Here is a 27,929-nt window from a genome sequence, read left to right as displayed (position 1 = left end):
TATCTATCTCTATCCATCAGCTAAATATAATTCTATTTTTCATTGTAATTTCCATTTTTGTTGTTTTAGAAAAAATTATCTTTTTGATGTTAGTGCTTTTAATGCTGTAAGCTGTTTAGAGTTGCTTTGAAACAAGATGGGTTGCAAATAAATGTAATAAATAAAATAAATAAATTGCAACAGTTATAGTAACAGAGTTTAGCAAGTCTGAATATGGTTTTCTCCTCCCTCTAGTTTCTGTGAACTACGGAGGACTTGTCTGTGTCATTCCTCCTAGGTAAAACCCAACAAAATGAGCTAATTCTACTTTATTGTCAGGCTGCATTAACAGAACCTCGTAAGTCTGAAAGTACAAACATCCCACTGTCACTTTTTACTGCTTGGTCCCTTCCTAAGTTTGCTTCTCTGACTGTTAAATCATGGGGGGTTCCTGCCTCTTTTTCCTGATTGTTTCCTAAGCAGCGTCTCTTCCCCTCTTTCCCCAAGATCATCTACACAGTTCCAGACATTTTTTCAAATTATTTTCTTGGCCTAATCTGACTATTGCCTTGGTAGCAACTCTTCCTCCTGCCTCTCAAGGTCATTTCTATTCCCTCTACAACTTCTCATTGAGAAAGACCTGACTGCAGAAAATCTATAGCTCAATGAAGTCCTACCAAATATGTATTACCTCCCCAGTGAAGAAAAATCTGTGAATTGTACCATATCATTCTGTTCTATAAGACTGCTCTAACCACAATAGTTGAATAGTGTAGCATTCAGATAAGTTGTGTGGATCAATTTTTTCATGAGAAGCAGATGTCTTTTTTCTTCAAAATGTACTCCCATACTCCTAGTTATAGACTTACTTTATGAGTGGTGTTAATGTAGGCTGAAGACAGTCTGGCCTATGGATTTATTCTGAACTGCTAATGACCCCTCCAGCCAATGCCGTCCTTCTGAAGCCATGATATGTTCTTAAAGAAAGTATACATTGGGAATCGGATAGTTGTTTATCGAAAATATGGTTTGTTGAAGGAGTCCTGGAGAACAACCCAACTGTTACTAAGATAAATACTGGTTTATTGTAATATTTGATTGCCCAGTTCAGACATTTTGAAGGCTGTGAACCAATGACACCAAGCCTTGTTTCTAGAAACTAGCAGCCCTGAAATAATATATTGGATTTCCACACTGGTACCCTCAAGGACTATTGCTCACCTGGGTTACACAGAATGTTTCCTTGCATAATCACTTACATCATAATTAAACTGACATGAAGTTGTCTTGATTCATTAAAAGATCTTGACTACAGAAATGTTTATATTGCTTTGTCTAGTAACTGTGGCTCATTGTCTAAGCTTTCTTATGTTGCCACTGGCTCAGGTACCAGTCTTTACATAAAGCAGAATTATGGTAGAACTGAACCTGTGCCTTTTGACTGCAGATGTTGGATATTTTTACAGAATTCAAAATAACAAAATAAATACTGGAGGAATCAAAAAGAGTGAAAGGTAAACTGAAATTGAATTTTTCAGTTTGTTCACTTGCTTTGCATGCCACCAGAATATTATGGCTTGTCCAATAGGCTATAGTTAAAAAAATCCTAGGATAACACAGTGTGTGATAAAAAAAAACTTGGTAAGGTTACTACTACAGAGATGGGTGACTGAAGTCAAGACGGGACAAGATGTACTTTTTGAGGAATGTGAAATAACCACTTAAAAATGCAGTAACTTTACTGCAATGACTAGAAAGCCAAAAGAGAAAATGCCTTGTAAAATTTAAATTGTTTTATAAGGAAACGTGATACAGAAAACACTATTTCTAATCAGATTATTCCCCCTTCTTCGTAAGAATTTTATCTTGTAATTTCCTTAATAGCCAAAATCTTTTGTCATCTTGCATGCTGGAGTAATTTAGCTGAACTCTACTCAATTGGTATACATTGGAATTACCCTGATGGTAACGTTTTGGCACAATCACAATCTGCTTCTTCTGTTAAAACCAGAATTGTTTTACTGGATCCTGCTTCAAGAGTATAATTTTACATTTAATTGAACATTTCATTTAATGAATGTTAGTAGGCAGACTTATTCAACAGTTCTTTTCTACAAAAGAAAAGAGACTTGGGGCATGTGTTATAAGGCATCTATTTTTCAATAAATTAGTAAAAGTGTTTCATCATATTTATTACAAAATTAGTTTAGCTGACGATGCAAAGAGAAGTTATATAAATAGAACAGAGAAATTATGAAAGTGAAGTAATTGCATTAGCCAAGGAATCCTGCAATTATCACCTGTGTGCAAGAACAGTCTTAACTTGTTAACATAACAAACCCACATGGTCTGGTGCTCACACATTATCCTATAAACTATTTATCCCCTATAAGCCATTTATTTGTCTCCGCACCTTCTTTCTGTGTTAAAGCTGCTGAATCCAAATACTGCCTAAGATTATTGAATGGTTGCTGCTCCCTGTGACATTTGTAACATGTACATTCCCATATTACGAACTGGATATCCTTCACTACTTGATGTCCACAAAATTTGGTGTATGGTGTTCCTTACCTCCCAGTGATAGCTAGGTCAAGAGATGTATGCTAAGATTCACACATATTTTCTTACTGTTGACTCTTCTACTTTTCTATGGCGTAGGATCATTACAGAAACAGCATCTGTATTTACGTTTGCTTTTAAATTTGGATATAATTGAATCCTCTTATTGTACATTATGGAAAAACACTGGAAAATAAGGCAATGTAGAACCTTCAAGATAGAAAATAAGATCACACAGATGCAATATAGTAGCATGAATGATGAAGATCTCTTTTTAATTTATTATAGTGCTTTCTTTTTCAGGCTATATAGCTGCTTTAGATATTACTTTCAACTGTACATGTGTGTGTGTAATCAAACAAAATGACTCCATGAGTCATTCCAGATAAGGTTGGCTGTATATGTATGTGCAAGTAGAACTAGTTAAGAGCAACTTTTACAGCAGCTGCACAAGCCTGAAAGAAGACAGTACTACTCATTAGAGTTGAAAAGTACTGGTTTATAAACTTTTCATTCTATAATCCTAATAGAAAAAGCAATGCTATGGTACAGTAAAGGAAAAGTGGGACTGATGTGGAAATGATAAATGGAAACATACAGAAAATTTGGTTCTCCTTAACCAATATAGAACTATGCAGGTATGTAATCCAGAACTCATTTTTCTATTCCAGTTTATCCCCCTTGAACTGGACTTGATCAGGCTTGAAATTCTTTCCATTTCTTCTTTGTATGAACTCTTACATTGTGTTCAGCTAGGAGTCAGATTTTGTTGATATTTCAGAAGGCTTGAGCTAGTAATAGAAACAGACCAGATAGGTGGGCTCCAAGTCTTCTGCAAGTGCTACAAACCTTCTATAACAAATCCAAGGTATCTTTGCTTTCAGAGAATCCTTTGAGAAAATAGTTCACAAGCTAATGATGATCAGCATATTTAAATGTGTCGGCATTTGGCTCTCCCTGGTTTTTTATTTCTTTCTAAATAACTTACAAATGAATACTTTGTTTCTCAGAATATCTACTATATAGATTGTGCTTCTCGTATTGCTTTGTTCAAAGTTGTTAGAATAGTGATTGGCTTAATTTGCCTTTCCTCTAGGTATGATTGCCAAAGTTGGAATGTCCACTAAGGGTGTATACATATGTGCATCTTCCCCTTATGGAAGAGGTGGATATTCTTGTAAATGCCCAGCATGACCAGTAAACTGTTGTTTGCTCCCCTAATCTTATTTCAGTCTCCACTCGAAGAATGGTATCAGGTGTCCATTTCCTTCTTGAATAGTGTTGAGTGTCTATGAGGGAACTTTTCCAAATATTTTGAGTTTCAGTTATCTTAACTGGCAGCACAGTTTCACATGTGGATCACTTTTTAGTTGCCACCGGTTTCTGATTTTAAGATAGTAGGAAGAAAACAACATTTGCCCAATAAAAAATAATAATATAATGTGTTATTACAAAAATGTAATGATAATGATTTGCATTATCTCTTAGATCCTTTTGCCTAGCCAAGAAATGAGGGTTTTCTTCAAGTGTAGGGTTCATTCATGCTCATATTGTGTCTAGTTATTCCTTTATGAATACAGAAACATAAAAATGTAGTGCAGCATTGCTGGCCATTTCAAAAAATCTGCTATTTTTTGTTTTATTAATGCCATAATTTCAAAATAATGTATGAAGATAATACAGACATTGAATCATTCTTGAGGTGCATTCTAGTTTTATAAAAAAGTTTAGGTATGTTGAAAGATTATAGCTTTGCTCACTGAATATAGAAAAAATTGTCCTCTTTTTATATCTGAGGTGCATAAAGTCTACACTCTTTAGATGTGTATTGTTTAGCCCAGATTTGCAATGTCTGAACAAATTACTTGATTAAATTTGCAAATATATTGTTAATACAATAAAAAATTCTCCACTTGGAAATGAAAAGAATATTGCAAGTGGAGGCATATGCATAGTTGTTTTTATTACAGTATATAGTAATGCTTCCAAGAAACCATCTGCTTGAAAATGGCACTTCAAGGGAGAAAAAAACTCTTCCTGCTGTTTCTGCACCTGCTCAGGTATAATTGTACTGTAAAGCAACTTCAGCTTACATTTTCAGGTCAGATACAGACCTGAAACAAGCTGTTTTTTAGTACTTACTTTTTTACGCACATAAGAATTCTCAGTAAAATACACTTTAATACTTGTATGTTAATAATTATACATACAATTATTGCTTTCCTAAACTTAATAGCCATTCTTGTCTGAATTTCTTCTCTGAAGAAAAGGAATTCTGTGACGTTACAGATGGTGCAGACTGATAATTAGACAGTATTATCTTCGGGGGGGGGAATCCACTTTGTATGGTAATGCTAATTATATTTAAAGGGATTTCTTATAGCATTTCTTATGCTTTGGTATTTAAATTTTAGTACCTGCAGAATACTTAGTTTCTCTTTAAAAAGTAGAATTAAATAATGCATATTTTTAAGATTTCTACATGGTATAAATCAAGTGTCGTGTGAGTGACTCTGGGGAAGGAGTTGTATTGCAGTTAGGGTTATTTTATGGAAGATAGTATGTTTGGACCGGAGGTATATGCTCTGATATAGGTTGAATTAAAACTGGATTCTTTGAATTCATTATAATTAGTTGGTTATAGTATTTCATCTCTTTCAATTGTCAGAAAATATATGATATTCATCTTTTTATATCTTCATATTTAATAAAATGCATAGTCTTCTATGATGGAAATTAAGCAACAAAATATCCTGGTAGAAGGAAATGACAAACAGCTGCAGCTTCTGTATTGCTGTCAAGAAAATGTCCACATCCACATAATCAGCAGTAGTTGTGTTTCAGTCAGGAAAATCTTTATCTTTTTAATCTTACATATCAAACAGGGGAAAAACATCTATATTGTCAAAGCTGTAGTGAGTTTATTACACAGGCACTGACTGCAGTGGTGGGTTTCAAATTTTTTTGCTACCAGTTCGGTGGGCGTGGCTAGGTGGAGGGCATGTGACTGAGTGGCATGGCCAACTTGACGTCACTCATGCCCACTCAGTCACATGACCCCCCCACCCAGCCACGCCCACAGGAAAAGGTAGGAAATTTTTTGGAATTTCCACCTATCTACCCCCACTCTCCCTTTGCCAGTCGCCGTTTCTCCTCTTTTAGTGGCCCTGGCCTGCTTCCTCCCCCCCCCCATCGCCTCTTTGTTTGGGCTGCTTACCTTCTGCAGTGGCTGGTCCAGAAGGCTAGCTGACCAGAGTTTTCGGCGGCCCCCAGCCAGCTGGAAAGCAACTGGCAAAGAAGCCTCCCATTGAGAGCCTTTTGCGGCTGCGGCAACTGGCTGCAGGCCGCCGAAAAGTACCAAAGGTCACAGAAAAAGCTGCTGCCATCGCCATGTTCTTCATGCATACGCATCCCATTGGACTTGCAAGGTAATGAGATGCACATGCGTGAAGAACATGGCGGTGATGAACATGGCGAGTGGGGTGAGCGAGCGACGACCAGGGGACTGGTTCAGGGGTGTGGCCAGCTGGCCATGGCTACGAGTTCGGCAGCCTTGGCCAACTTTCCACCAATGGTTCATGTGAACCAGTACAAACAGGCTGAATACCACCTCTGAGGTACTGATTAATCTTGTATAAATAAAGCAGACTAAGGTGTTGTTATATTTCTAATGTCCATTTAATCATGCTGCAAAGACTCAATATTAGTTGTTTAATATAATGGTTAAAACTTTACATTTCTGTACTAGCTTTTGGGGGGGAGGATAGAAGGCCTATTATACTTGCTGCATTGCTTCTTCAGTAGAAGAGAGACAACTGGCATGTAAGAATTTGTCCTGTGTGGTGTGGTATGGTCTGGTAAATTCTAGAGACAATCCCATTTGTTTAGATTCCTGAAAACTTTATTATGTCATGTTCCAGGAATTTTGTACATGGAAAAAAATGTTTGATGGTTTTGTAATTCTTGTAACTAGTCATTAAGTTTATTGGCCATAGACTCTGGAAGTAATTGTTTTAGATTTTTGCCTGCATTTGATACTACAAATGTAATTTTGGATTATTTTCAGCGGTGAAATGCTCCTGGTTCGCACTGGCTCACCTGATTAGGTAGCGATGGCAGCTGCTGGTTCGGAGGGCCGGTAGCAAAAATCCCTGGCCCCGCGCCCCCTGCTTCTGCTGAGCTGCACCATCAGCAGAGGGTTTTTTTTTTACTTTTAAAAGTTTTTCTTCAGCCAAAACATGCCTTTAAAAGTAAAAAAAAAAAAACCTCTGATAATCGCAGGGCTGAGCAGAGATCATCAAAAACCTTTAAAAGTTTTTTTTAAAAAAAACCTTCTTCAGCCAAAGGGGAAAAAAAAACAAGAAAAAAAAACAAGGTTTTAAAAACCTCTGACGATCCCAGAGGAGTTTCCTGACCCTCACAGGCTTCTAAACTCACTTTTTTAACAGCCCCCACTTACAAGAGCCCCCACCCATGCCCAGCCAATTTCCCCTCCTCACTTACCTCTAATTACTCTCTTTCGGGCTGGCAACGCCATGCTTTCTTCAGCTACTGAAGAAAAAAAAAGCTTGCTTTGACTTCCTGCTTTGCTGGCTGAGGAACTCTGGGATTTGAAGTCCACAATAAAATAAAATAAAATAAAATAAAAAAATATTTGTGTAGCTTTCTGAGATTTGGTGTGTTTCTGTAATGTTTCACTCTAACTACACAAACACAAAAAATCTCAGAAAGCTGTATGTGGCATTTTGTATGTGTGTGTGTGTGTCAGTTGTGTGTGTGTAAAGTGTGAAAGTTGGTTTTTGAGCTTTTTGTGGCTGTGTGAAGTGCAGCTGCTTTTACATTGTGTGTGAGTCAGTTGTGTTGTGTGTGTGTAAAGTGTGAAAGATGGTTTTTGATACCTCTTATTGTTTTTTATACTTTGTTTATTATTTTTATTATTTATTGTTATTGGCCACGCCCACCCAGTCATCTGACCACCAAACAACACCCACCAATTAAACCATGCCCACAGAACCGGCAGGGAAAATTTTTAGATTTCACCCCTGATTATTTTGCTTTCCAATTAAAATTATTTGGAGAATAGATGATAGCTGACCATCTCTAGCTCATTTTAATACTGTTTATATGCTAATTAGTAGCTTCTTTAGTACAGTGTTTAAACATTTGTGAGAGGTAAATCACAGTATCTATCTAGTTTAGATATGGGAAATTATACTTTGTTTCTGCTTGGAGTTCTGCTTTGGGGCCTAGGAATGTTATTGATGGTAATACAGCGATCACTGGAATACACGAGGTTGAAGGAGATTTTGGTGGTAAAAACACTGTACTAAATAATGTAATCAACAGGTTACGGTTTATAATACTTCTTTCCTTCATTTTTATCACTATAATTCAAAGAGATCAGCAGAAAATAAACTTGATTTCCAGATAGGAAATTGAAAGCCAGGGAGGAAAAAGGAAAAGACACAAAACTTTTCTACTTTTTTCTAGTAAATGTATTCTTACGTGTTCTTAAATGAAAAAAAACAAAACCATGCAAAAATTTGGAGAAGTAGTGGGGAGAACCATTTTTAAAACAAAAATTGATTCATTAAAAATATGGGGTACAATTGATAGTAGTCTTACCAGTGAGTTTTCTACCAAAAATTGGACTGTTGGAATGTGACTTCCATAGTTCCTGGATATATAAAAAAGTAGAAGAGCTGATATTAGAAGCAAATATATAGACATAACTTCTTACAGACTTGTTTATTCTCTAGAACAGATGAACAGAGAGTATGGATTTTTCCAGAGTATTATTAAGTTGTTCTCTGCTAAAAGTCTCAATCAGTCCTTATTGTGGGAAAGAATGTACAACTTAATTTTTGAATAGTATGCTCCATTTGCCAGAAAAATTGGATTTTTCAAGGAATGTGGGAATAGGTTATATGTTCCATTACCAATAAAGAATAATATTTGTAGCTCAGGGTTGAAATGAGGGGTCCTTGGTGCTCTCTGAGTTTGCTTGTTTTCTTGCAGATGTTTCATTACCCTAACTAGGTAACATCATCAGTGCTAGTACAGGGTGCTTTTGCTGTTTGCTATATGTTGCATTTCTATCTTGTTCCCAAGTTTAATCCTCAATTCAAAGTGACCTCCAAAATGACATTTTAGTCAATTTGGGAATAACCGAGTTGTGTGAAATGGCTTTAATGTTATTTAATCAGTTTGGCAAGATGTATACAATATACTGTAGTTTTGAACATTGATTAACGCATAATGAAATTCATACCCTTCTGGAAAGACTTGGCAGACATTAAAGAAATTGTGTTCTGATAAAATATAAGGACAGCTATCATATCTTAAAGTTGTCTTGACATATCTTAGAGCTGTCTTGTCATACCCAACTGCCTTAAGACAGCTAGTAAGAGGTAGAGTTGGCCTTTCATTTGGTACTCACTTCTGTTGACTTAATATTTTATTCTGATATTAATCCAAAATGTGACCTAGATACCTAGAGCGCCTATAAAAAGAGAGGAGTTGTTTCAGATTAAACATGAATTAAATGTGTAATTAACCAATCAATTTACTATAGAAATAAAAGTTAAAATCAGTTGCATGTCAGCATTCCAGAAAAACCCAACTCCAATTAAAACTCCAAGCAAGGCATTTTCTCAAAGTTCCATTTATTAGAGTAGGTATACTGGCACATCTGGGAAAACCCGAATCTGAGAGTTCTGGGTTTTCCCTCAGTAAATCCAAAACCCCAAAACCATCCCCTCATTCATCAGTCCAACACATGGTCCAATCACCATCTGTCCCATCTTGAGACATCACTCCAACTACTACTTCTCCAGATGCAGGATTGTCCCGACCTTGACCGAAATGAAGAATGCTATTTTGTCTAACTACATTCCCTCTACTAAATCCCCCCTCCTACTTTCCTACACGCAAGAAGGTGGCGGCGTGGAAACTTCCGTTGCTAATACGGCTTCCAAAGCTGACATTGCATTTATTATACTTATGGCTTTTTTTTGTAATTGTAGTTATCTAATTTTACTTTTTATTATTGCTGGTGCTTTAAATTGTTGTTACCTGCAAGAGTCATGTGCTGAGAGGGATATGGATATAAGTCTTTTGAATAAATAAATTTGAACTTGTGGTAGCTGCATCTATCACACAGCCCCAACTCCCTCCAGAGCCATATTCTACATATGAATTTAAACTGCTCTAATATTCTTTGTGATCCTTTCCTTTTATATGATCTTACAAAAGTTTCAACATTACAAAGCTTACATAGTTGGCCATAACATTTATTGTTGCATTTAATAATGCCAGTTTATCTGCAATGCAGATATCTTTTGAAATAATAATAGCAGGAGAAAATATTAAGCTATTGTTCTCCATTATAAGAATGATTTGAAGCAAGGCAAGTTTCTGAGAAAAAGATTGTAAACGTTATCATTTTAAATTAATCACAATTTAGTGCAAGGGCAGGTTACTTGCTACCTTTAGTTTAAATTGTTAAGAACTTGGCCTAATTTTACAAAGTCTATGCAAGCAGGTTAATTCAGTTCATGGGCAGCAATTGTTTCTTCTCTACAACATGCTGTTTGGGGGTGACAAAAGACAGTGTTAGGAAGAAAAACAGAATGCAGAAGACAGCTTTAAAAGAGAAAGAAAAGTGTATCAGAAAACAAGTTTCCATTCCTTGTTAAGCTCCATCCAACATGTATTTCTTGTAGCATACCTTGCTAGTTACCAGGTTGCTTATTCTTATTTACTGCATTATATTACTGTGACAAATAATATAAACAACCTCATTTCATTACTCATTGTTTTAACATAGCCATATAATTAAGATTAACCGCAGTTTGTATGGCATGATAACTGGTAGCTAAAGCAAAATGGAAATGAAAATTTCTCACCTTTGTGGTCATATCAAAAGGGAAGAACAAAAAGATACAAACTTAGGACTCATTTTGGTTTCCTTCTATAAAGAAAAACAATAGTTTAGGTCCTAACATGGCACCTGTCACGTCATCTCTTATAGCAGAGGTGTCAAACTCGATTTCATTGAAGGTCGCATCAGGGTTGTGTTTGACCTCGAGGGGGGCGTAAGCAGCTTACTCATATCAGGGGCATCTTTGGTGGCCCAAGTGCTCTGCCAGTGAAAACGGAGCCCGGGAGGGCTGCACACAGCCCTTATAAGTTCCATTTTCAGCCGTGATGGCTTTCTGCAACCCTCTGCCACGAAAAACCTGGCTCTCCCGAGCTCCGTGTTCCCTGGCAGAGGCACTGCAGGCTGGTCCTTCCTGTTTCCAGGGCGGTCTCCCAGGCCAGATCTAAGCACCCCGTGGGCCACATCCGGACCCCAGGCCTTGAGTTTGACACCCCTGTCCTATAGCATCTGTGGACAGCTCCCAGGCTTCAAGCCTCCCTTGTTTTTTTTAAAGATACTGTTGATGAGGAAATTAAATGGAAAGTTTGTTTGTTGCAAGGCAATGTGTTAAGTTCAACCATAATGGCTATTTTGAAGAAAGCTTTTGAATTCAACATATATCTCAGAGATTTCCTTGCAACAAAGAGCTTCCATTGGCTTTAAAGTTTAGGGAGCCAAGATATAGCATTCCTCCTGAACTACCCTACTGCTTGATGTATCTTCCATCTGGCTACTACAAGCTGCCAGCATGGAAACAGGCAGTGTAAACTATGCTGTAGTCAGCATTTCTTTGTGAAAGGGATGAAAACATCCTTTAAAGAGGCTTTAAGAAGCAAGCCTTAGACCTAGATGATCATTGCCCTGCCTATATCTATTGTTTGGGGTGGGGGGATAATCAAAATGGTGATAGGTATTGGTTACAAAGAATTGAGGCCTTTGAACTCTGGTGCTGGAAATGACTCCTACGAGTCCCTTGGACTGCAAGGCGAACAAACAAATCAGTCCTAGAGGAGATCAACCCTGACTGCTCTAGAAGGCCAGATCCTGAAGATGAAACTGAAATACTTTGGCCACTTAATGAGAAGGAAGGACTCGCTGGAGAAGAGCCTAATGCTGGGAAAGATTGAGGGCAAAAGAAGAAGGGGATGACAGAGAATGAGGTGGCTGGATGGAATCACTGAAGCAGTAGGCGTGAGCTTAAATGGACTCTAGAGGATGGTAGAGGAAAGGAAGGCCTGGAGGAACTTCAAGGGTCTGAAGTGAGGGAATGCTGCTTTTCTGTATCTGTGTCAACACTGTAGAGCAAACATCCTAGAGATGTTTTGTTGATTTTTTTTTTAATTTTTAAAGTCTGAGCTTTTTTAGATAAACTTCATCCGATTTGTTGTTGCCATCTTTATCTTTACTATGTTTATTTTTTAAAAAAAAATATTGTATTTTTTATCTGTGTACTCTGCATTTTTTAAATTGAATTTTATCTATGGAAGCCACTAAGAATAATTTTGATTATGGCAACATAGAAATATGTTTAATAATAAATAATAAGATAATTTACATACATTGAAAGAAAATATTGCTCAAGGATGGATGAAGTCTACTATAAAATGAAGAAAATGGGACGTTATTTTTCTACTAAACAGTATATGTATGGTCTACAGTTGATAATATAAACCAGTATTTCTCAATCTAGCAGCTTTAACATTCTTTAAGACTTTAATTCCTAGAATTAAGGACAGCATTATTCTTATAAAGTTAAAGAATGGCTGAATTACATATGAAAGCTGAAAACCCGTGTGGTTTTTTAGTGAAAAAAAATTAAAACCAAAAATATCCACTAGGAAGCCTTTATTTTCTCTTTTCTTCCTAATCTAGAAGGGAAGCATATTTTGGGGGGAAATGATTTCATCTTCCTAAAACACACACAATGAATGCATAATGGTTCCTTTTTTACACCAATTATTTAGTAAAAGACCCAAGTGAAACTAATTATAATCCACAAAAGTATGGTTATTTCAGTATGAAAGTTAGTTTTATTATCCTAGCTTTGTACAGGCAAATTTATGAGACTTGAGAGAAGGTAACAGCAATATAGTCAAGTTCTATTTAGTTAACTGATTAGCAGTATCTAAGAGAATTCCGGAAGTCTGATTTAACAATGCACAAATGCATGTCTGCCCATGCACACAATTGTATCCCTCATCATTTTTCAAATGACTGATTTCATTGTTTATTTAAGATGGGGCAGAGTTCCAAGATCACAGTATAAATGCTACCCATATTATGTGGTCTTGAATTAAATCCCTAGAAACTCTTGTTGGAAAACTTAAGTAAGTAGCTCAGAAAACCAAGATTATATTTTTCCTACCATCTATGTTCTCCATTTTTAAGTATGAATTCTGATTTATGAAGATTATAGAAATAACAATTCTAAGAGGCAACTGGAAGTATGTTGAAAGGAAAATCTGTTGTGAACATATGAGCTAATCTTCCCTGCCTTCTCTAGGCTGACATAATACAATATCAAACTAGCAACATTTCATTTTCCCTTCTTTTACTGGCACTGGGCTTAATTAATCAAAACCTCACTCATCCGTATGGAGAGTTAAATATTGATTGTGTTCTAAAGAGAAATATGAGTAATAAAAAGACAACCAGGGATTTAGCAAAATAAGCTCACTTGGATAGTGTTACGTGAAAATAGCTTAAAATAATTTAACCTTCTCAAGTGACTTCATGTGGATTGTGGTAATCAATGGTGTTATTCATTTAATAAAGGAAAAGACTACTTTGGTCTAGAAACTTAAATGTAACCTAACTTTTTTTCTCAAAAGAACTGTTGGTTGAATCCAATGTCAAAACATGCTGCCTGGTTTTAATCAGGAGGCAGTCTTTGTAAAAACTGCCCACCATTTTATTAATCTATCATAAGCAAAACTAGAGAACAGCTGTTTAAATGTGTTGTATCAAATGGGCAACAAAATCTTTGGCACAAGCTACAGGATGTACGTGTTTAATGATCATACAGCTCAACATCTGATCTGGATGTATCCATGTCATCAACAGGATCTCTGCAAGACTTCAAATGTGCAGTGTTAATATAGTAGCCTTAGAAAAATACTGAAAACATGTTGAATGAGAATATGGTTGCATGAGAATAATGTTAATATTAAACTTTTTAGTAACAATCAACCCTTCCACCTTCCAATGGCACATGCCAACTGGTATCAAATCAGTAGGAGGGAATAGTAAGTTGTCAGAAGTTATATATACCATCAAAATGAGCATGAAAACTCCCATGGATTTTAATAAGGACATTAAATGGAAAGTTTGTTTTTATTCTGTTATTTTGAAGAGAATAGAAAAATATATTTGCTGCTTTTCCTTGCGTTCCTTTAGTCCTTGGACAGAACGTGTGCCAAATTTAAGTAATATACAATAAATTTATATTATTGAACTGATCTACAGATGTTCTAAGAAGAATTACAAATCCAGATTTATCTGATTTAATTAAAATTACCATAAATTTATAACTATAACTAAAATTACTATAATGAACAGAATTCCTGGAACTAACATTATTGGATATGTGGAGATTTATTTATAAATATAGGTAGTCCTTGTTTAGTGTTGATAATTGGGACTGGCAATTCCGTTGCTAAGAAAAATGATTGCTAAGTGGGAAAATATATGACTGTAGGTGACTGTGCTTTCCTTTTCTCTACTCCCCCACCTTTTGGATTGCTCACCCCAGCAGGGCTGAGATTAAAAGTGCCATGTTAAAATTGACAAGACTAATCAGTTTCACACCTCCTTTTTTTTGCCTCTAAACCACTCTTCTGCCCTTTTGCAACACTTATGCGGATCCTGGGATAAATTAACAAGGATATTAATGTTTGTATTTGCATTTATTGAAGAAGGAACTACAAGAGAGTAAGCAAGCACCCATTGGAGAATACACATTGAAAGTAATGCACTGGCTCTGCCAGATGCAAACATCCCACTTTATTTCCTACTACGTGTCTGCTTATTCTCTTATAATACCTTCTTCTGAAATCTCTATGCTCTGCAAAGGGGGAGGGGGGAGTCAGAACAGGAGAGATTGTCTGAAAAAATCGCTTCTTGTTTTTCCTTCTTCAGTAAAATTATACTACTACTTACTATAACCTGAATATCACTACTGACTGATTCATACAATTAGACCAAGAAAAAGCGAAAAAGAAAAAGGTTCCATGTAAAAAGCTAATTAAAGAATGTTAGCAGTTAATTAAAGGGACTGTGAAAATGCATCATATGAACATTCTGACAGTCAGAAGTGTCTATGTCTGGGCAATAGAAACAGTGGTGAAATGCTACTGGTTTGCACTGGTTTGGCCAAACCAGTAGTGATAAAAACTACTGGTTCGGGCAAACTGGTAGTAAAAAAAAGCTACCGGTTCCTCCGAACCGGTATTTTTCCTGTATGAGAACTCGTGACTCCAGGCATGGGTATCACTCTGTCTTCTGGCTCTATGGACAGGGTTCAAACTTAGAGAGAGAGAGACGCCCCCTTTGTAGACCTCCCACTTTCAACTCTGTCCTGAGCTTGTGAGGACGTTTCTGGGTTTACTCCTGTGTGTTTGGATTTAGTATTTCCGACAATCAGCTGTGCTGCATGATTTAAAATCACTAGAAAGCAGGAAATCCTGCTTTCTAGTGAATCTAAATCGCGCGGCACAGCTGTTCCCCCCCTCGCTGTTGTACTTACTTTCCCAAGCCTCCTTTTTCCATATGCAGCGTGCATTTGGCGCGCACTGTACATGCGCACATAGCATGTTGGTGCGCATTCTGTATGTGCGCACAGCTTGTGTTGGTGCACACCGCGCATGCACGGGCAGCAAATCAGTGGCAAAACAGGGAAGATTTCACCACTGAATAGAAGTATGCATTTTTTAAAACCATGAGTTGTGAAGTTGTGCTAAGCAAGATGTATCATATGCCTCCTAGTGGACCTGGGTTTTGTATGATGAGACCTGAACCACTGGAGTTAAAACAGGCATTTTCCTCCCCTCAGCGATAACTCCCCTCAAGTTATTTGGATTATGACTGCTTTCTGATTAGATCCTAATGAGAGCATAACAAAACATGATTGGTGACTTAGGCACTAAAGGAGGCTTTTTCTGTTCATATCTTTGCTCTCAAAAACTCCAATGGAACATTTCCTAGTTTTCAGCCAACACATAAATCTCTTTCAGTAACAGCTTGTTCTTAATTTCTTGTGTATCCTCTTTTCCCACCTGTCCTTTTCTTTTATAATTGGAATTGGTCTATTTCAATAAAGGCATTTTATCAGACAAGACTATATTATGGTATTCTTTAAATGCTTTTGAACTCCGTGGGTTTTCTTTTGCATATTAAATGAATGGTTGTGCGGCAATATCCTTTCAGTGTCTAAACTGAGGAAATATAGCTGCATGTTTTGACAGATAAGGTATGAAAAGCAAACAATGGTAAGGAAGTGAAATCTCTAGAGAAAATAGATGAACATCTAAAGAAACAAAAATTTATCAAGGATTACAAAGGAGCAGAGACAAATTATGAACAGGCCTTTAACAATAAAGAAGTTTCTAAAACCATAGAAAAATAGGAAAGGAACCTATACCAGATGGAGTATCAAAAACACTATTTTTGCTGGATTCCTTGCTAGCCATTGAGGATATGTACAATATGGAAGAACTGTTTATTTTGAGCTTGGAAAAAAATGTATTCTAGAAACCTACTGGGCTGCTTCAGATCAACCATGGATTTGCAGAATAGAACATTTTTGTTATTGGTGGTTTGGGCTGAAACAAAATTCAGACAAGGTGAATATTGTAAGGCTGGTGCATGTTGCACCCTTTCTCCCTCCTTTTTTCAACAGCTCCCAGTATGACCACACTGTATTGATTTACCAGCTTCTCTTCTGAGAAAAATGATACACTCATCTTCTAATGCATCCTTTTCCCTCAGTGGCTATAGGTGAGAACCTAGAGCAGGATATCCCATCAGTCCACCTGCTGTCCCTTCCTCCTGCATTGGGAATAGGACAATGTTGGCCACATTCCAGAATGAACTGATTAATCATTCACGTCAGGCAGCACGAAAATCCAACCAGCTAAGGAAGGAAGGGCACTGGAAAGTGGGGAGGAAGTAATTGGAAAGAAACTATTTTACTTGAGTACTTGCCCAAATTAAAAAGCATCAACCTCATTTGTTTGTTTATATGAATCTCATCATTTCTTTATAGAGCATGTTGTTTTGAAAAAAAATATTTATTTAAACATGCTATTTTCTATGTGCAAAGATCTCATTTTGGGGAGTGGTTCAGGAAAAATGTGAGATATGTGAAGTCCAAAATACATTGCACAGAGTTGAGACTTTTTCCAGCTACAGAATAATGGCTCAGTAAAATATCGATGCATTATCATTCAGGTAACACATAATCCATGTATAATTCAATGTCTTGGAGGCATACTGACAATTTGTTGAGCAACCATTTGACGTTACGATGGCTTTGAACGAAAGACATAGAACCCATGAGTAAAGTTACTCCTGTTGTAGTGCCCCCAAAAGTACTTATTGTGATCTGGGCTCATGGCCGCCCATTTGTATTTGCAACTGGTTGGCAGGTGCCCTGCAATTATGTGACCACTATTTGGAATCTTCCCTACCACCTTTCCCAGAAAGTTAATGGTCCTGGGGAAGGTTGCAAGCTTCTACTGCCTGCCAAGAGAATACCCTCTAGTCTCGGGCTGGCTAGAAAAAGTCTAGCAAAACAGTTGGATTTTATGATTGCATCATTTAGCAACAAAAATTCCACTCCCAATGTTGGTCAAAAGTTAAAGACTATCTGTAATGCAGTTGCCTATTGTGAGGAATTCTGGCATATAGAGAAAGCCTTCATATGGTAGTACGGAGAGTAATCATACTATTGAAGACTGGCTCAAAGAGTACTCTACTATTATCCTACTATGCAATATTCCCCTACTGAAGACTGGCTCTTCAATAATACTTCCAGAATAAGTAGTAGAAACTCATTGTTCTTTTCGTGCTAAATTTTATACAGGAGCATCATTGGACTAGGGAGTTTAAACCAAAGTTCGTAGTTCCATGTATGAAATAGATTATTGTTTCTGGCTGGTTTTACACATTGTTCTAAGTCATAATGTACTTGGTTTTGTTTTGCCTTGGATTAGAAACTTGTGTGAAATCAACTATTGTAGCTTGCAATAGTTGTTTTTATTCTATATGCACATCGAAGATTCTTGGTTTGGTTCTTTGGAATGCTGCTTTCAGGCTTCCAAAAATTATCTTCATTTGTATCCAAGGTGGTGCAGTGGTTAGAGTGCAGTACTGCAGGCTACTCCAGCTGACTGCTAGCTGTAGTTTGGCAGTTCAGATCTCATTGGCTCAAGGTAGACTCAGCCTTCCATCCTTCCGAGGTGGGTAAAATGATGATCCAGATGTTGGGGGCAATATGCTGACTCTTTAAACCTCTTAGAGAGGGCTGTAAAAGCACTATGAAGTCTAAATACTATTGCTATTGTTATTCTACATAATTTATATATTGTATTGCTATCTTCATTTGTATTGATTTTAGTTCGCCATGCAATTCAATCATTCCTCTGCATTTGGTGAACAAACTGGACCTATTAGGTTTTAATAAACCTTTATATAATTGGATACTGGATTTCCTTATTGATAGGCCCCAGTTTGTGCGAGTTGGAAGAAAAATTCTAAGTCTAAATATTATTGTGTAAAATCTGTTTGAAATCCTTTTAACAAGTCATCTGGAAGAAAAGATTTTACTTTCTCTTGATTCTGCTTTTGCTAATAGTAAACAAGCGATATATTTTTCTTTTTGCTACTCTAATAGGGTTATGTTAAGAAGTGCACAACTAATCTCTTTTAAAGCAGCCTTATAGATTGTTTGCCAGCTGAATACAAACCAGTTCTTCATTAACAAATAAGATATAAATTTGCATAACTATTCTTTTAAATAATCTGTTCACTAATGGAATTGCTATCTTTAGCAATCTTTCTCAAGGGGATAAGGATAAGAATTTCCTACATCATACATAATTCTTCAGCTAGGACAGATATGAATACATTCATTGTTCTCCCATTTATATATCTTGTTCTCTGGTAATAATATTGAGAGGAAGTCAAATAACCTTTATCATTTTGCTTATTTTTAACATACTTTATAGTTAATGTACTGCTTGGGGAAATTGATATGTAGCTTATTTATGCTGAAAACCTAAACAGGTAGGAATGAGGCTGTGAAACTCATCAACAATTACATTCAAGTAAATATGTATAGTAATACATCACAAAATTATACATTTTAGATGGAAGTATAACAATTATAAGGGTAACATACATATTTCTCAATTAATTTGGATGTTAATCATTGAATAATCATTGACAGCTAAATGGTTACTTGTTGTAACAGCAGTATTGTTTTTCTTTTGGTTAATTGAATTATTAAAGCAAGTCTTGAACACAGTGTGGCTGTTTCATAGCACTAAGAACTGGCTGGCATTTCCTAATTAAGTATTCAGTATATTTACTATTCCACATTAGTTATCAGTTGTATTGAGTTAAATGTTTGCTGTCATGTGGTTATCTAGATGCAATTATTGAACATTTTAAGGTATGCAGAGAGGTTAGATCATAATACTGCTTAATGTGCAAATATTTCCTTATGTGACTCTTATATTCTAGTTTCCATATTTACAGGTATTGATAACCAATGAAAGTGTAACATTTCAGTTTTAATCTAGTTACAGCATGAAACAGCATTTCACTATCAATATTTCTATGTCATGCAGAAAAAAAGCACATTAGGTGCTGTCTTTAAAGGCCTGAATGTAATTTAATTCAGTAAATTGAGAACAGAAATGTTTTCTCATGGGCATGTCTCCCTCTGGTTTATATACTGAACATTATTCCCTTACTCTGAGGTGATTGTAGGTATAAGCATTTTTCTTATTATATTTTTAATAACATTTTAACAATCATTCTCCCATTTGATTTCTCTGCTAAACCACATACTGGTAAGGAGATATCTTGAATTAGTTATATTTATCATAGATGTCCTTGAATGCTTTTTTATTTGGTGTTTACTGAAATTTAATCTTTGATATTATGTATGTGAGAGAAAACAATGACACCAGGTATATTAGTGCCTTCCACTGATGCATAGTCAGTTATCACTCATTAACTGTGTATATGAGATAAAAAGTTTTGTGAGGTATTTCTTTTTAAAAATTAAAGTGAAGTTTTAATATCTGTTCAATGCATTTTTGACATAGATCAAGATCTGTAATAGTATGTGGGAATGACCTTGAGGAAGGAGAGGAAGAGATTCTGCTTAGGAAGCAATCACACAAAAGAGGGAGGAGCCTGCAATTGCTTAACAGTCAGAGAAAAAAAATCTGAGAAGGGACCTGCCCTAAATAATTACACTGCTAAGAGACAGTGGGAGGTTTGTACTTTCAGATTTTCAAGATTCTATTAATGAAGCCTTTCAGTAAAGTAGAATAAAGTAGGTCATCTGATCATACTTCCTTTCTGATTTGCCTGGGAGGGCTGACAAGAACAAACTATACGTATCTATTACTTGCAAGGTATTGTTGTTGTATACTGGGTACAAGACAAAGCATGAATTGTTAGGTGGGTGTCTTCTGAATGTTTCAAGCTATAATCTGAGTACACTTCAATCAGTAGAACTACCAGTGATGCATTATGGGCATTGGAGACCAAAATATCTGAAATGTATCAAGTTGCTGTAAGGAGTCTTTTTAGCAGTTTTAATATCTGTTCAATGCATTTTGACATAGATCAAGATCTGTAATAGTATGTGGAATGACCTTGAGGAAGGAGAGGAAGAGATTCTGCTTAGGAAGCAATCAGACAAAAGAGGAGGAGCCTGCAATTGCTTAACAGTCAGAGAAAAAAAATCTGAGAAGGGACCTGCCCTAAATAATTACACTGCTAAGAGACAGTGGGAGGTTTGTACTTTCAGATTTTCAAGATTCTATTAATGAAGCCTTTCAGTAAAGTAGAATAAAGTAGGTCATCTGATCATACTTCCTTTCTGATTTGCCTGGGAGGGCTGACAAGAACAAACTATACGTATCTATTACTTGCAAGGTATTGTTGTTGTATACTGGGTACAAGACAAAGCATGAATTGTTAGGTGGGTGTCTTCTGAATGTTTCAAGCTATAATCTGAGTACACTTCAATCAGTAGAACTACCAGTGATGCATTATGGGCATTGGAGACCAAAATATCTGAAATGTATCAAGTTGCTGTAAGGAGTCTTTTTAGCAGTTTTTAATATTAGGAATTTGAGATAGCATAGAGATAATATTAAAATAGTCTGCTTATTTGTTATTTATATCTCATCTGTCTGTCTGTCTGTTTGTCTATCTATCATATTTATATAGCTACTCATCTCACTAAATGTGGGTAGCTTACAATCAATAATCAAAACATTATCACAGGTATTTACTTTAAAAATATGTATAAACAAGATAATTAAAATAAGATTATCGGACTACACTAATCTAAATACAATACAACCATTGCATAGACTTTCCAAGGGATAACAGGGATGGCATTAACCTCACCTCTGGGTTCAGTTGTAGAGAAAGAAATCTAACAAATAAATCGCAGGTGTGAACACTATGTATGAGTGCTAACTATTTGTGTCCCAAGCAGGGCATACAAACATATTTGTGCAATGACAATTAATTTTATTGTTAATTGTTAATTTTATTGTTAATTGTTAATTTTATTGTTAATTGTTAATTTTATTGTTAAAGTTAATAAAATTAACATATACCTAATTACATACAATATAGGATAAGTCTTACATGTTATAGAAATTGTTTTCAATCAATATTTACTTTTTTATGACAGCAATTTAATATAGGCCCTCCATCCACACTGCACAGTCTTTTGGGATGGTGTAGTAGTTAATCGAAGAAAAATGTTTATGTACATTAAAGAAAACCATTAATCATATTTTCTTCTTTTGGTGTCTCATTAGGCATATGTCTAGCATATGCCCAAGTCCACTCTTTCTCAGTGATGGGTCTCCCAACAGTAGAACAGATTAGCCTCAGCTATCCTGTGTAAATATGGTTCTTTAGGAAATCATTTAGAGATGCTCGGGCATACTTTTTGTTTTATTTTCCATAAAATATCCAAAAAAGCAGGAAGATTGTTTCCATTTCCTGACTTAATATTACCAATTTTACAACAAGTGGTTATTAATAAACTGCCTTCCATTAGCTGCCAGAATGCCCTTTTCCACTAATTCTACAACATCTGAACATAGTGTTCATGTTTGGAGAGCCAATTTGGTTTTGTGTATATAAACATGTTTTCTTTTTAAAAATTAAAGTGAAGTTTTAATATCTGTTCAATGCATTTTTGACATAGATCAAGATCTGTAATAGTATGTGGGAATGACCTTGAGGAAGGAGAGGAAGAGATTCTGCTTAGGAAGCAATCAGACAAAAGAGGGAGGAGCCTGCAATTGCTTAACAGTCAGAGAAAAAAAATCTGAGAAGGGACCTGCCCTAAATAATTACACTGCTAAGAGACAGTGGGAGGTTTGTACTTTCAGATTTTCAAGATTCTATTAATGAAGCCTTTCAGTAAAGTAGAATAAAGTAGGTCATCTGGTCATACTTCCTTTCTGATTTGCCTGGGAGGGCTGACAAGAACAAACTATACGTATCTATTACTTGCAAGGTATTGTTGTTGTATACTGGGTACAAGACAAAGCATGAATTGTTAGGTGGGTGTCTTCTGAATGTTTCAAGCTATAATCTGAGTACGCTTCAATCAGTAGAACTACCAGTGATGCATTATGGGCATTGGAGACCAAAATATCTGAAATGTATCAAGTTGCTGTAAGGAGTCTTTTTAGCAGTTTTTAATATTAGGAATTTGAGATAGCATAGAGATAATATTAAAATAGTCTGCTTATTTGTTATTTATATCTCATCTGTCTGTCTGTCTGTTTGTCTATCTATCATATTTATATAGCTACTCATCTCACTAAATGTGGGTAGCTTACAATCAATAATCAAAACATTATCACAGGTATTTACTTTAAAAATATGTATAAACAAGATAATTAAAATAAGATTATCGGACTACACTAATCTAAATACAATACAACCATTGCATAGACTTTCCAAGGGATAACAGGGATGGCATTAACCTCACCTCTGGGTTCAGTTGTAGAGAAAGAAATCTAACAAATAAATCGCAGGTGTGAACACTATGTATGAGTGCTAACTATTTGTGTCCCAAGCAGGGCATACAAACATATTTGTGCAATGACAATTAATTTTATTGTTAATTGTTAATTTTATTGTTAAAGTTAATAAAATTAACATATACCTAATTACATACAATATAGGATAAGTCTTACATGTTATAGAAATTGTTTTCAATCAATATTTACTTTTTTATGACAGCAATTTAATATAGGCCGTCCATCCACACTGCACAGTCTTTTGGGATGGTGTAGTAGTTAATCGAAGAAAAATGTTTATGTACATTAAAGAAAACCATTAATCATATTTTCCTCTTTTGGTGTCTCATTAGGCATATGTCTAGCATATGCCCAAGTTCACTCTTTCTCAGTGATGGGTCTCCCAACAGTAGAACAGATTAGCCTCAGCTATCCTGTGTAAATATTTCCTTATGTGACTCTTATATTCTAGTTTCCATATTTACAGGTATTGATAACCAATGAAAGTGTAACATTTCAGTTTTAATCTAGTTACAGCATGAAACAGCATTTCACTATCAATATTTCTATGTCATGCAGAAAAAAGCACATTAGGTGCTGTCTTTAAAGGCCTGAATGTAATTTAATTCAGTAAATTGAGAACAGAAATGTTTTCTCATGGGCATGTCTCCTCTGGTTTATATACTGAACATTATTCCTTACTCTGAGGTGATTGTAGGTATAAGCATTTTTCTTATTATATTTTTAATAACATTTTAACAATCATTCTCCCATTTGATTTCTCTGCTAAACCACATACTGGTAAGGAGATATCTTGAATTAGTTATATTTATCATAGATGTCCTTGAATGCTTTTTTATTTGGTGTTTACTGAAATTTAATCTTTGATATTATGTATGTGAGAAAAAACAATGACACCAGGTATATTAGTGCCTTCCACTGATGCATAGTCAGTTATCACTCATTAACTGTGTATATGAGATAAAAAGTTTTGTGAGGTTTTCTTTTAAAAATTAAAGTGAAGTTTTAATATTAGGAATTTGAGATAGCATAGAGATAATATTAAAATAGTCTGCTTATTTGTTATTTATATCTCATCTGTCTGTCTGTCTGTTTGTCTATCTATCATATTTATATAGCTACTCATCTCACTAAATGTGGGTAGCTTACAATCAATAATCAAAACATTATCACAGGTATTTACTTTAAAAATATGTATAAACAAGATAATTAAAATAAGATTATCGGACTACACTAATCTAAATACAATACAACCATTGCATAGACTTTCCAAGGGATAACAGGGATGGCATTAACCTCACCTCTGGGTTCAGTTGTAGAGAAAGAAATCTAACAAATAAATCGCAGGTGTGAACACTATGTATGAGTGCTAACTATTTGTGTCCCAAGCAGGGCATACAAACATATTTGTGCAATGACAATTAATTTTATTGTTAAAGTTAATAAAATTAACATATACCTAATTACATACAATATAGGATAAGTCTTACATGTTATAGAAATTGTTTTCAATCAATATTTACTTTTTTATGACAGCAATTTAATATAGGCCGTCCATCCACACTGCACAGTCTTTTGGGATGGTGTAGTAGTTAATCGAAGAAAAATGTTTATGTACATTAAAGAAAACCATTAATCATATTTTCCTCTTTTGGTGTCTCATTAGGCATATGTCTAGCATATGCCCAAGTTCACTCTTTCTCAGTGATGGGTCTCCCAACAGTAGAACAGATTAGCCTCAGCTATCCTGTGTAAATATGGTTCTTTAGGAAATCATTTAGAGATGCTCGGGCATACTTTTTGTTTTATTTTCCATAAAATATCCAAAAAAGCAGGAAGATTGTTTCCATTTCCTGACTTAATATTACCAATTTTACAACAAGTGGTTATTAATAAACTGCCTTCCATTAGCTGCCAGAATGCCCTTTTCCACTAATTCTACAACATCTGAACATAGTGTTCATGTTTGGAGAGCCAATTTGGTTTTGTGTATATAAACATGTTTTCTTTTACTAAGTTATAAATGGATGAACTTTTATAACATTCCCAGGGCTCCTGAAGCTTTCCTGACAGGATCGGATACAATGTTCAAAGAAAAAAAACAAAAATAAAATGTTGCCTTTTAAATGCTTTGAAGTATTATGTACTGAACATCTTGATAGTAACCAATGTTTTGAAAAGATTAAAGATAAATTGATAGAGGTCTAGGTGTCATGGGCCAACTCTGATTAGACAAATTGATGTGGAACCAGAATAAAAAAAATTAAACATTTTAAAATGTGATCTTAACTTGGATAAATGATAAATGAAATGTAAACAAAATTTTAAAATACATAAAATGGACTTGATGGGAAGTAGAAGTGGTTTCTGTGTTTCGATTTTTGAAAACAAAACAAAACACAGTTTTGACTCATAGTGTGAAATAACATTGAAAGGCACATTGAAGGAAATTGTAAAGAAAGTAGGCTATAAAAATTTGTTTTTCATATGAATACTGCCATTTGATTCCAGACAAGTATTAGTGAAATTAATATTTTTCCTGCCCTGCTGCCAATAAATATACCTACCATTTGAAATATTTTAAAGATGCCATTAGAAAACCAAAATTCAGCCTGGTTGTTTCCACACAACATGCTTAATCAAACAATAAACAAACTATAAGGGTATTGTTGGTGTACCCTTATCAACCTGATAAACAAATGTTATGCTTGTCTACCTTTATCAACTAGAGTAGGCCAATAGTAATAGTCTGGAGGTTACGAGGTTGTATCTAACCCCTATATACAAAGGGAGTAATATTTTGCCTTTACATTTAAAAAAACAACAACACTGAACGTTTCAGTTGTGTGGAAGTGCTGTATGTTGTGAACCCACATATTCTTTTTCTCAGTCTAATCTCTGCTTCCTCTGATGTGTACATTCTACTAGGAAATTATCTTTACAATGTAACTCAGAAGGAGGATATAAGCTTCACAGCAAATATACTCCACAATTCACAAATAATCTGAAATTTGCTCTTGCTTGAAATCTCTTAATATGAATTTTTATACCCTACCAATTGTGTTCACTTAAGATTGTGATTTTAAAAAATATTATAATAATATCTATATCTGCTTCCAGGTGCCTACTGATGGAAATGCTGGCTTGTTGGCAGAACCTCAAGTAGCCATGTTTTGTGGCAAATCGAATATGCATATGAATGTTCAAAATGGAAAATGGGAATCTGATCCTTCTGGAACTAAGAGCTGCATTGCGACAAAAGAAGGGATTTTACAATATTGCCAGCAAGTAAGTTTTTTTTTTTAACATACACTTTTAAAAACATTTTTACTATCAGATATCAAGGATACAAATCTTCCTCCAGCTTTTAAAGTGAAATATTCTGAAATCTTGTCTCTCAGAATAAGATTTGATGCTAATGGTACTCATATCTTTTCTAAAAAGTATATTCTTCTTTAATCTTGTTTCCACATTATGTCCTGTATCACTAAGGGACTGGGAGAAAACATCTCATTATTATAATGGATGCTGCATTTCCTCAGTTTCTCAGTGTGAACAATTGATTGGCTCTACAATACTTACATTTGGTAGAAAAGATAAAAGAAAGAAAGAAAAAGTGAATTGTCACACGTGTCCACACACAGAGACACATGCACGCACACGTGCGCACACACACACACACATATGATGCTTTGTTATGGCGTTGAAATAGCAAATGATTTTGATGGCCATTTATATATCACTTTCAAAGAAGAACAATTATTTTGTCACGTGAAATGGAATATTAATAGCTGTTTGGCTTATTAGAATGTTAAAATGATTCTCCTAAGAAGAATTCTGATATTCAGATCATTGTTTATACTTTTGTCATAACATGTAACCAAGTTCTTTTGATTAGGTGAAGCAGCCAAAGTATTTGATGAATACTTCTTAAAAGGAAAGCTGAAAAACAGCAATATGTCTCCAGCCTTATAGAATAGGCAGAATATGAGTATGTCACCATTGACTTCAAAATCCATATGCCTCAATCCTTTCCCTTTCTCTCCCCCATCCCAATCCATGCCCATACCATCTTATAAATACAGATGGTACAGAAGCTGTGGTATAGTTTAAAGGCCTAATTAGAACTGTCAGAGATAAACTGTCTTTAATTGATGCAGGATCTCTGGAAAAAGAAATATAATGTTATCTGTTGTTACAGATCAGTCTGTGATTCGTTTCTGTTTCATTCCTTCTGATCTCTTTTCTCCTTTTTTGGAGTAGGTTGGGATAGAGAACACATCCAAGAGGCCAAGTATATCTAAAAAAAACAGTGTGTTCTTTTTAAAATGAAATGATATGTCAAATAATGAAAACGGATGAATTTTGAAAGCATCAATATGGTTATTTTGCAGAGCAGTCTCCAATTTGGTGACTTAAAAGTAATGTAGACCTTTCAACTGATATCATTATGCAGAGACCTATGGCACCTAGAATGATATGTTACATCCTACTTTATTATTAATTTAACAAGTTGATTCTGCCCATCAAAATCTACATTGCAGATTAGTATAAGTCTTTATATTTCCTGTTTTTGAAAAGTCATGTAATAGCAAAGCTGAGTTTAACTTTGGGAGAAAAAATGTCTGCTCTTTATTGTCAATTTTACAGCAGGTCCAACCATATAGGTTAATATTTCTAATCCCATAATGCTCCCTGCTGAAATGCTGTTGAAGAAAATGGATATTCATGCTTTTAAAACATTTTGGAACAGATTACTTTTTTTCTTCCTAGTAAGCAGGGTCACTTGACAGTGTGTTATAGTGTAAACTGGATCTAAAATTAATCCCTGGGGTCACAAATTGGATAGACACTCTAGTATTATCAATAGCCACAGAGTTGCAAATAAAGGGAATTTGGCAAACAGTAGAAGTATAAAGCAATTTCTTGATAAATATTTAAAAGCAAGCTTCTCTTTAATATCAGAGTTGGAAAAGCAGAGGAAGACAGCTTTTGGGGTTAAGAGTCACACAACATTTATGGGCAGTTATGTCTCACAGGTCACATATATTTGGAAAGCACTGACATTTGTGGATTTTCAGGATTTTATTTCAATTGTTTTAGGGTTGACAATATACTTTCCAGGTATTCCCGTGAGGAATTAATAAGGAGCA

General features: G+C 35.3%; 1 protein-coding gene across 3 annotated transcripts in view; it reads left to right on the top strand.

Annotated features, from left to right (window-relative positions):
• The window catches only part of APP (amyloid beta precursor protein), a 113,549-nt gene that overhangs the window by 8,153 nt on the left and 77,467 nt on the right, over positions 1 to 27,929 (top strand). For all 3 annotated transcript variants that reach the window (XM_058186748.1, XM_058186747.1, XM_058186746.1), the window contains exon 2: positions 25,897 to 26,064. In XM_058186748.1, coding sequence (XP_058042731.1) covers positions 25,897 to 26,064 — 168 coding nt within the window. The remainder of the gene's footprint in view (positions 1 to 25,896; positions 26,065 to 27,929) is intronic.

The sequence above is a fragment of the Ahaetulla prasina genome, chromosome 5, assembly GCF_028640845.1.
Source record: "Ahaetulla prasina isolate Xishuangbanna chromosome 5, ASM2864084v1, whole genome shotgun sequence".
Lineage (NCBI taxonomy): Eukaryota > Metazoa > Chordata > Lepidosauria > Squamata > Colubridae > Ahaetulla > Ahaetulla prasina.
The sequence above is the reverse complement of the archived record's forward strand: the minus strand, read 5'-3'. Positions and strand labels throughout refer to the sequence as shown.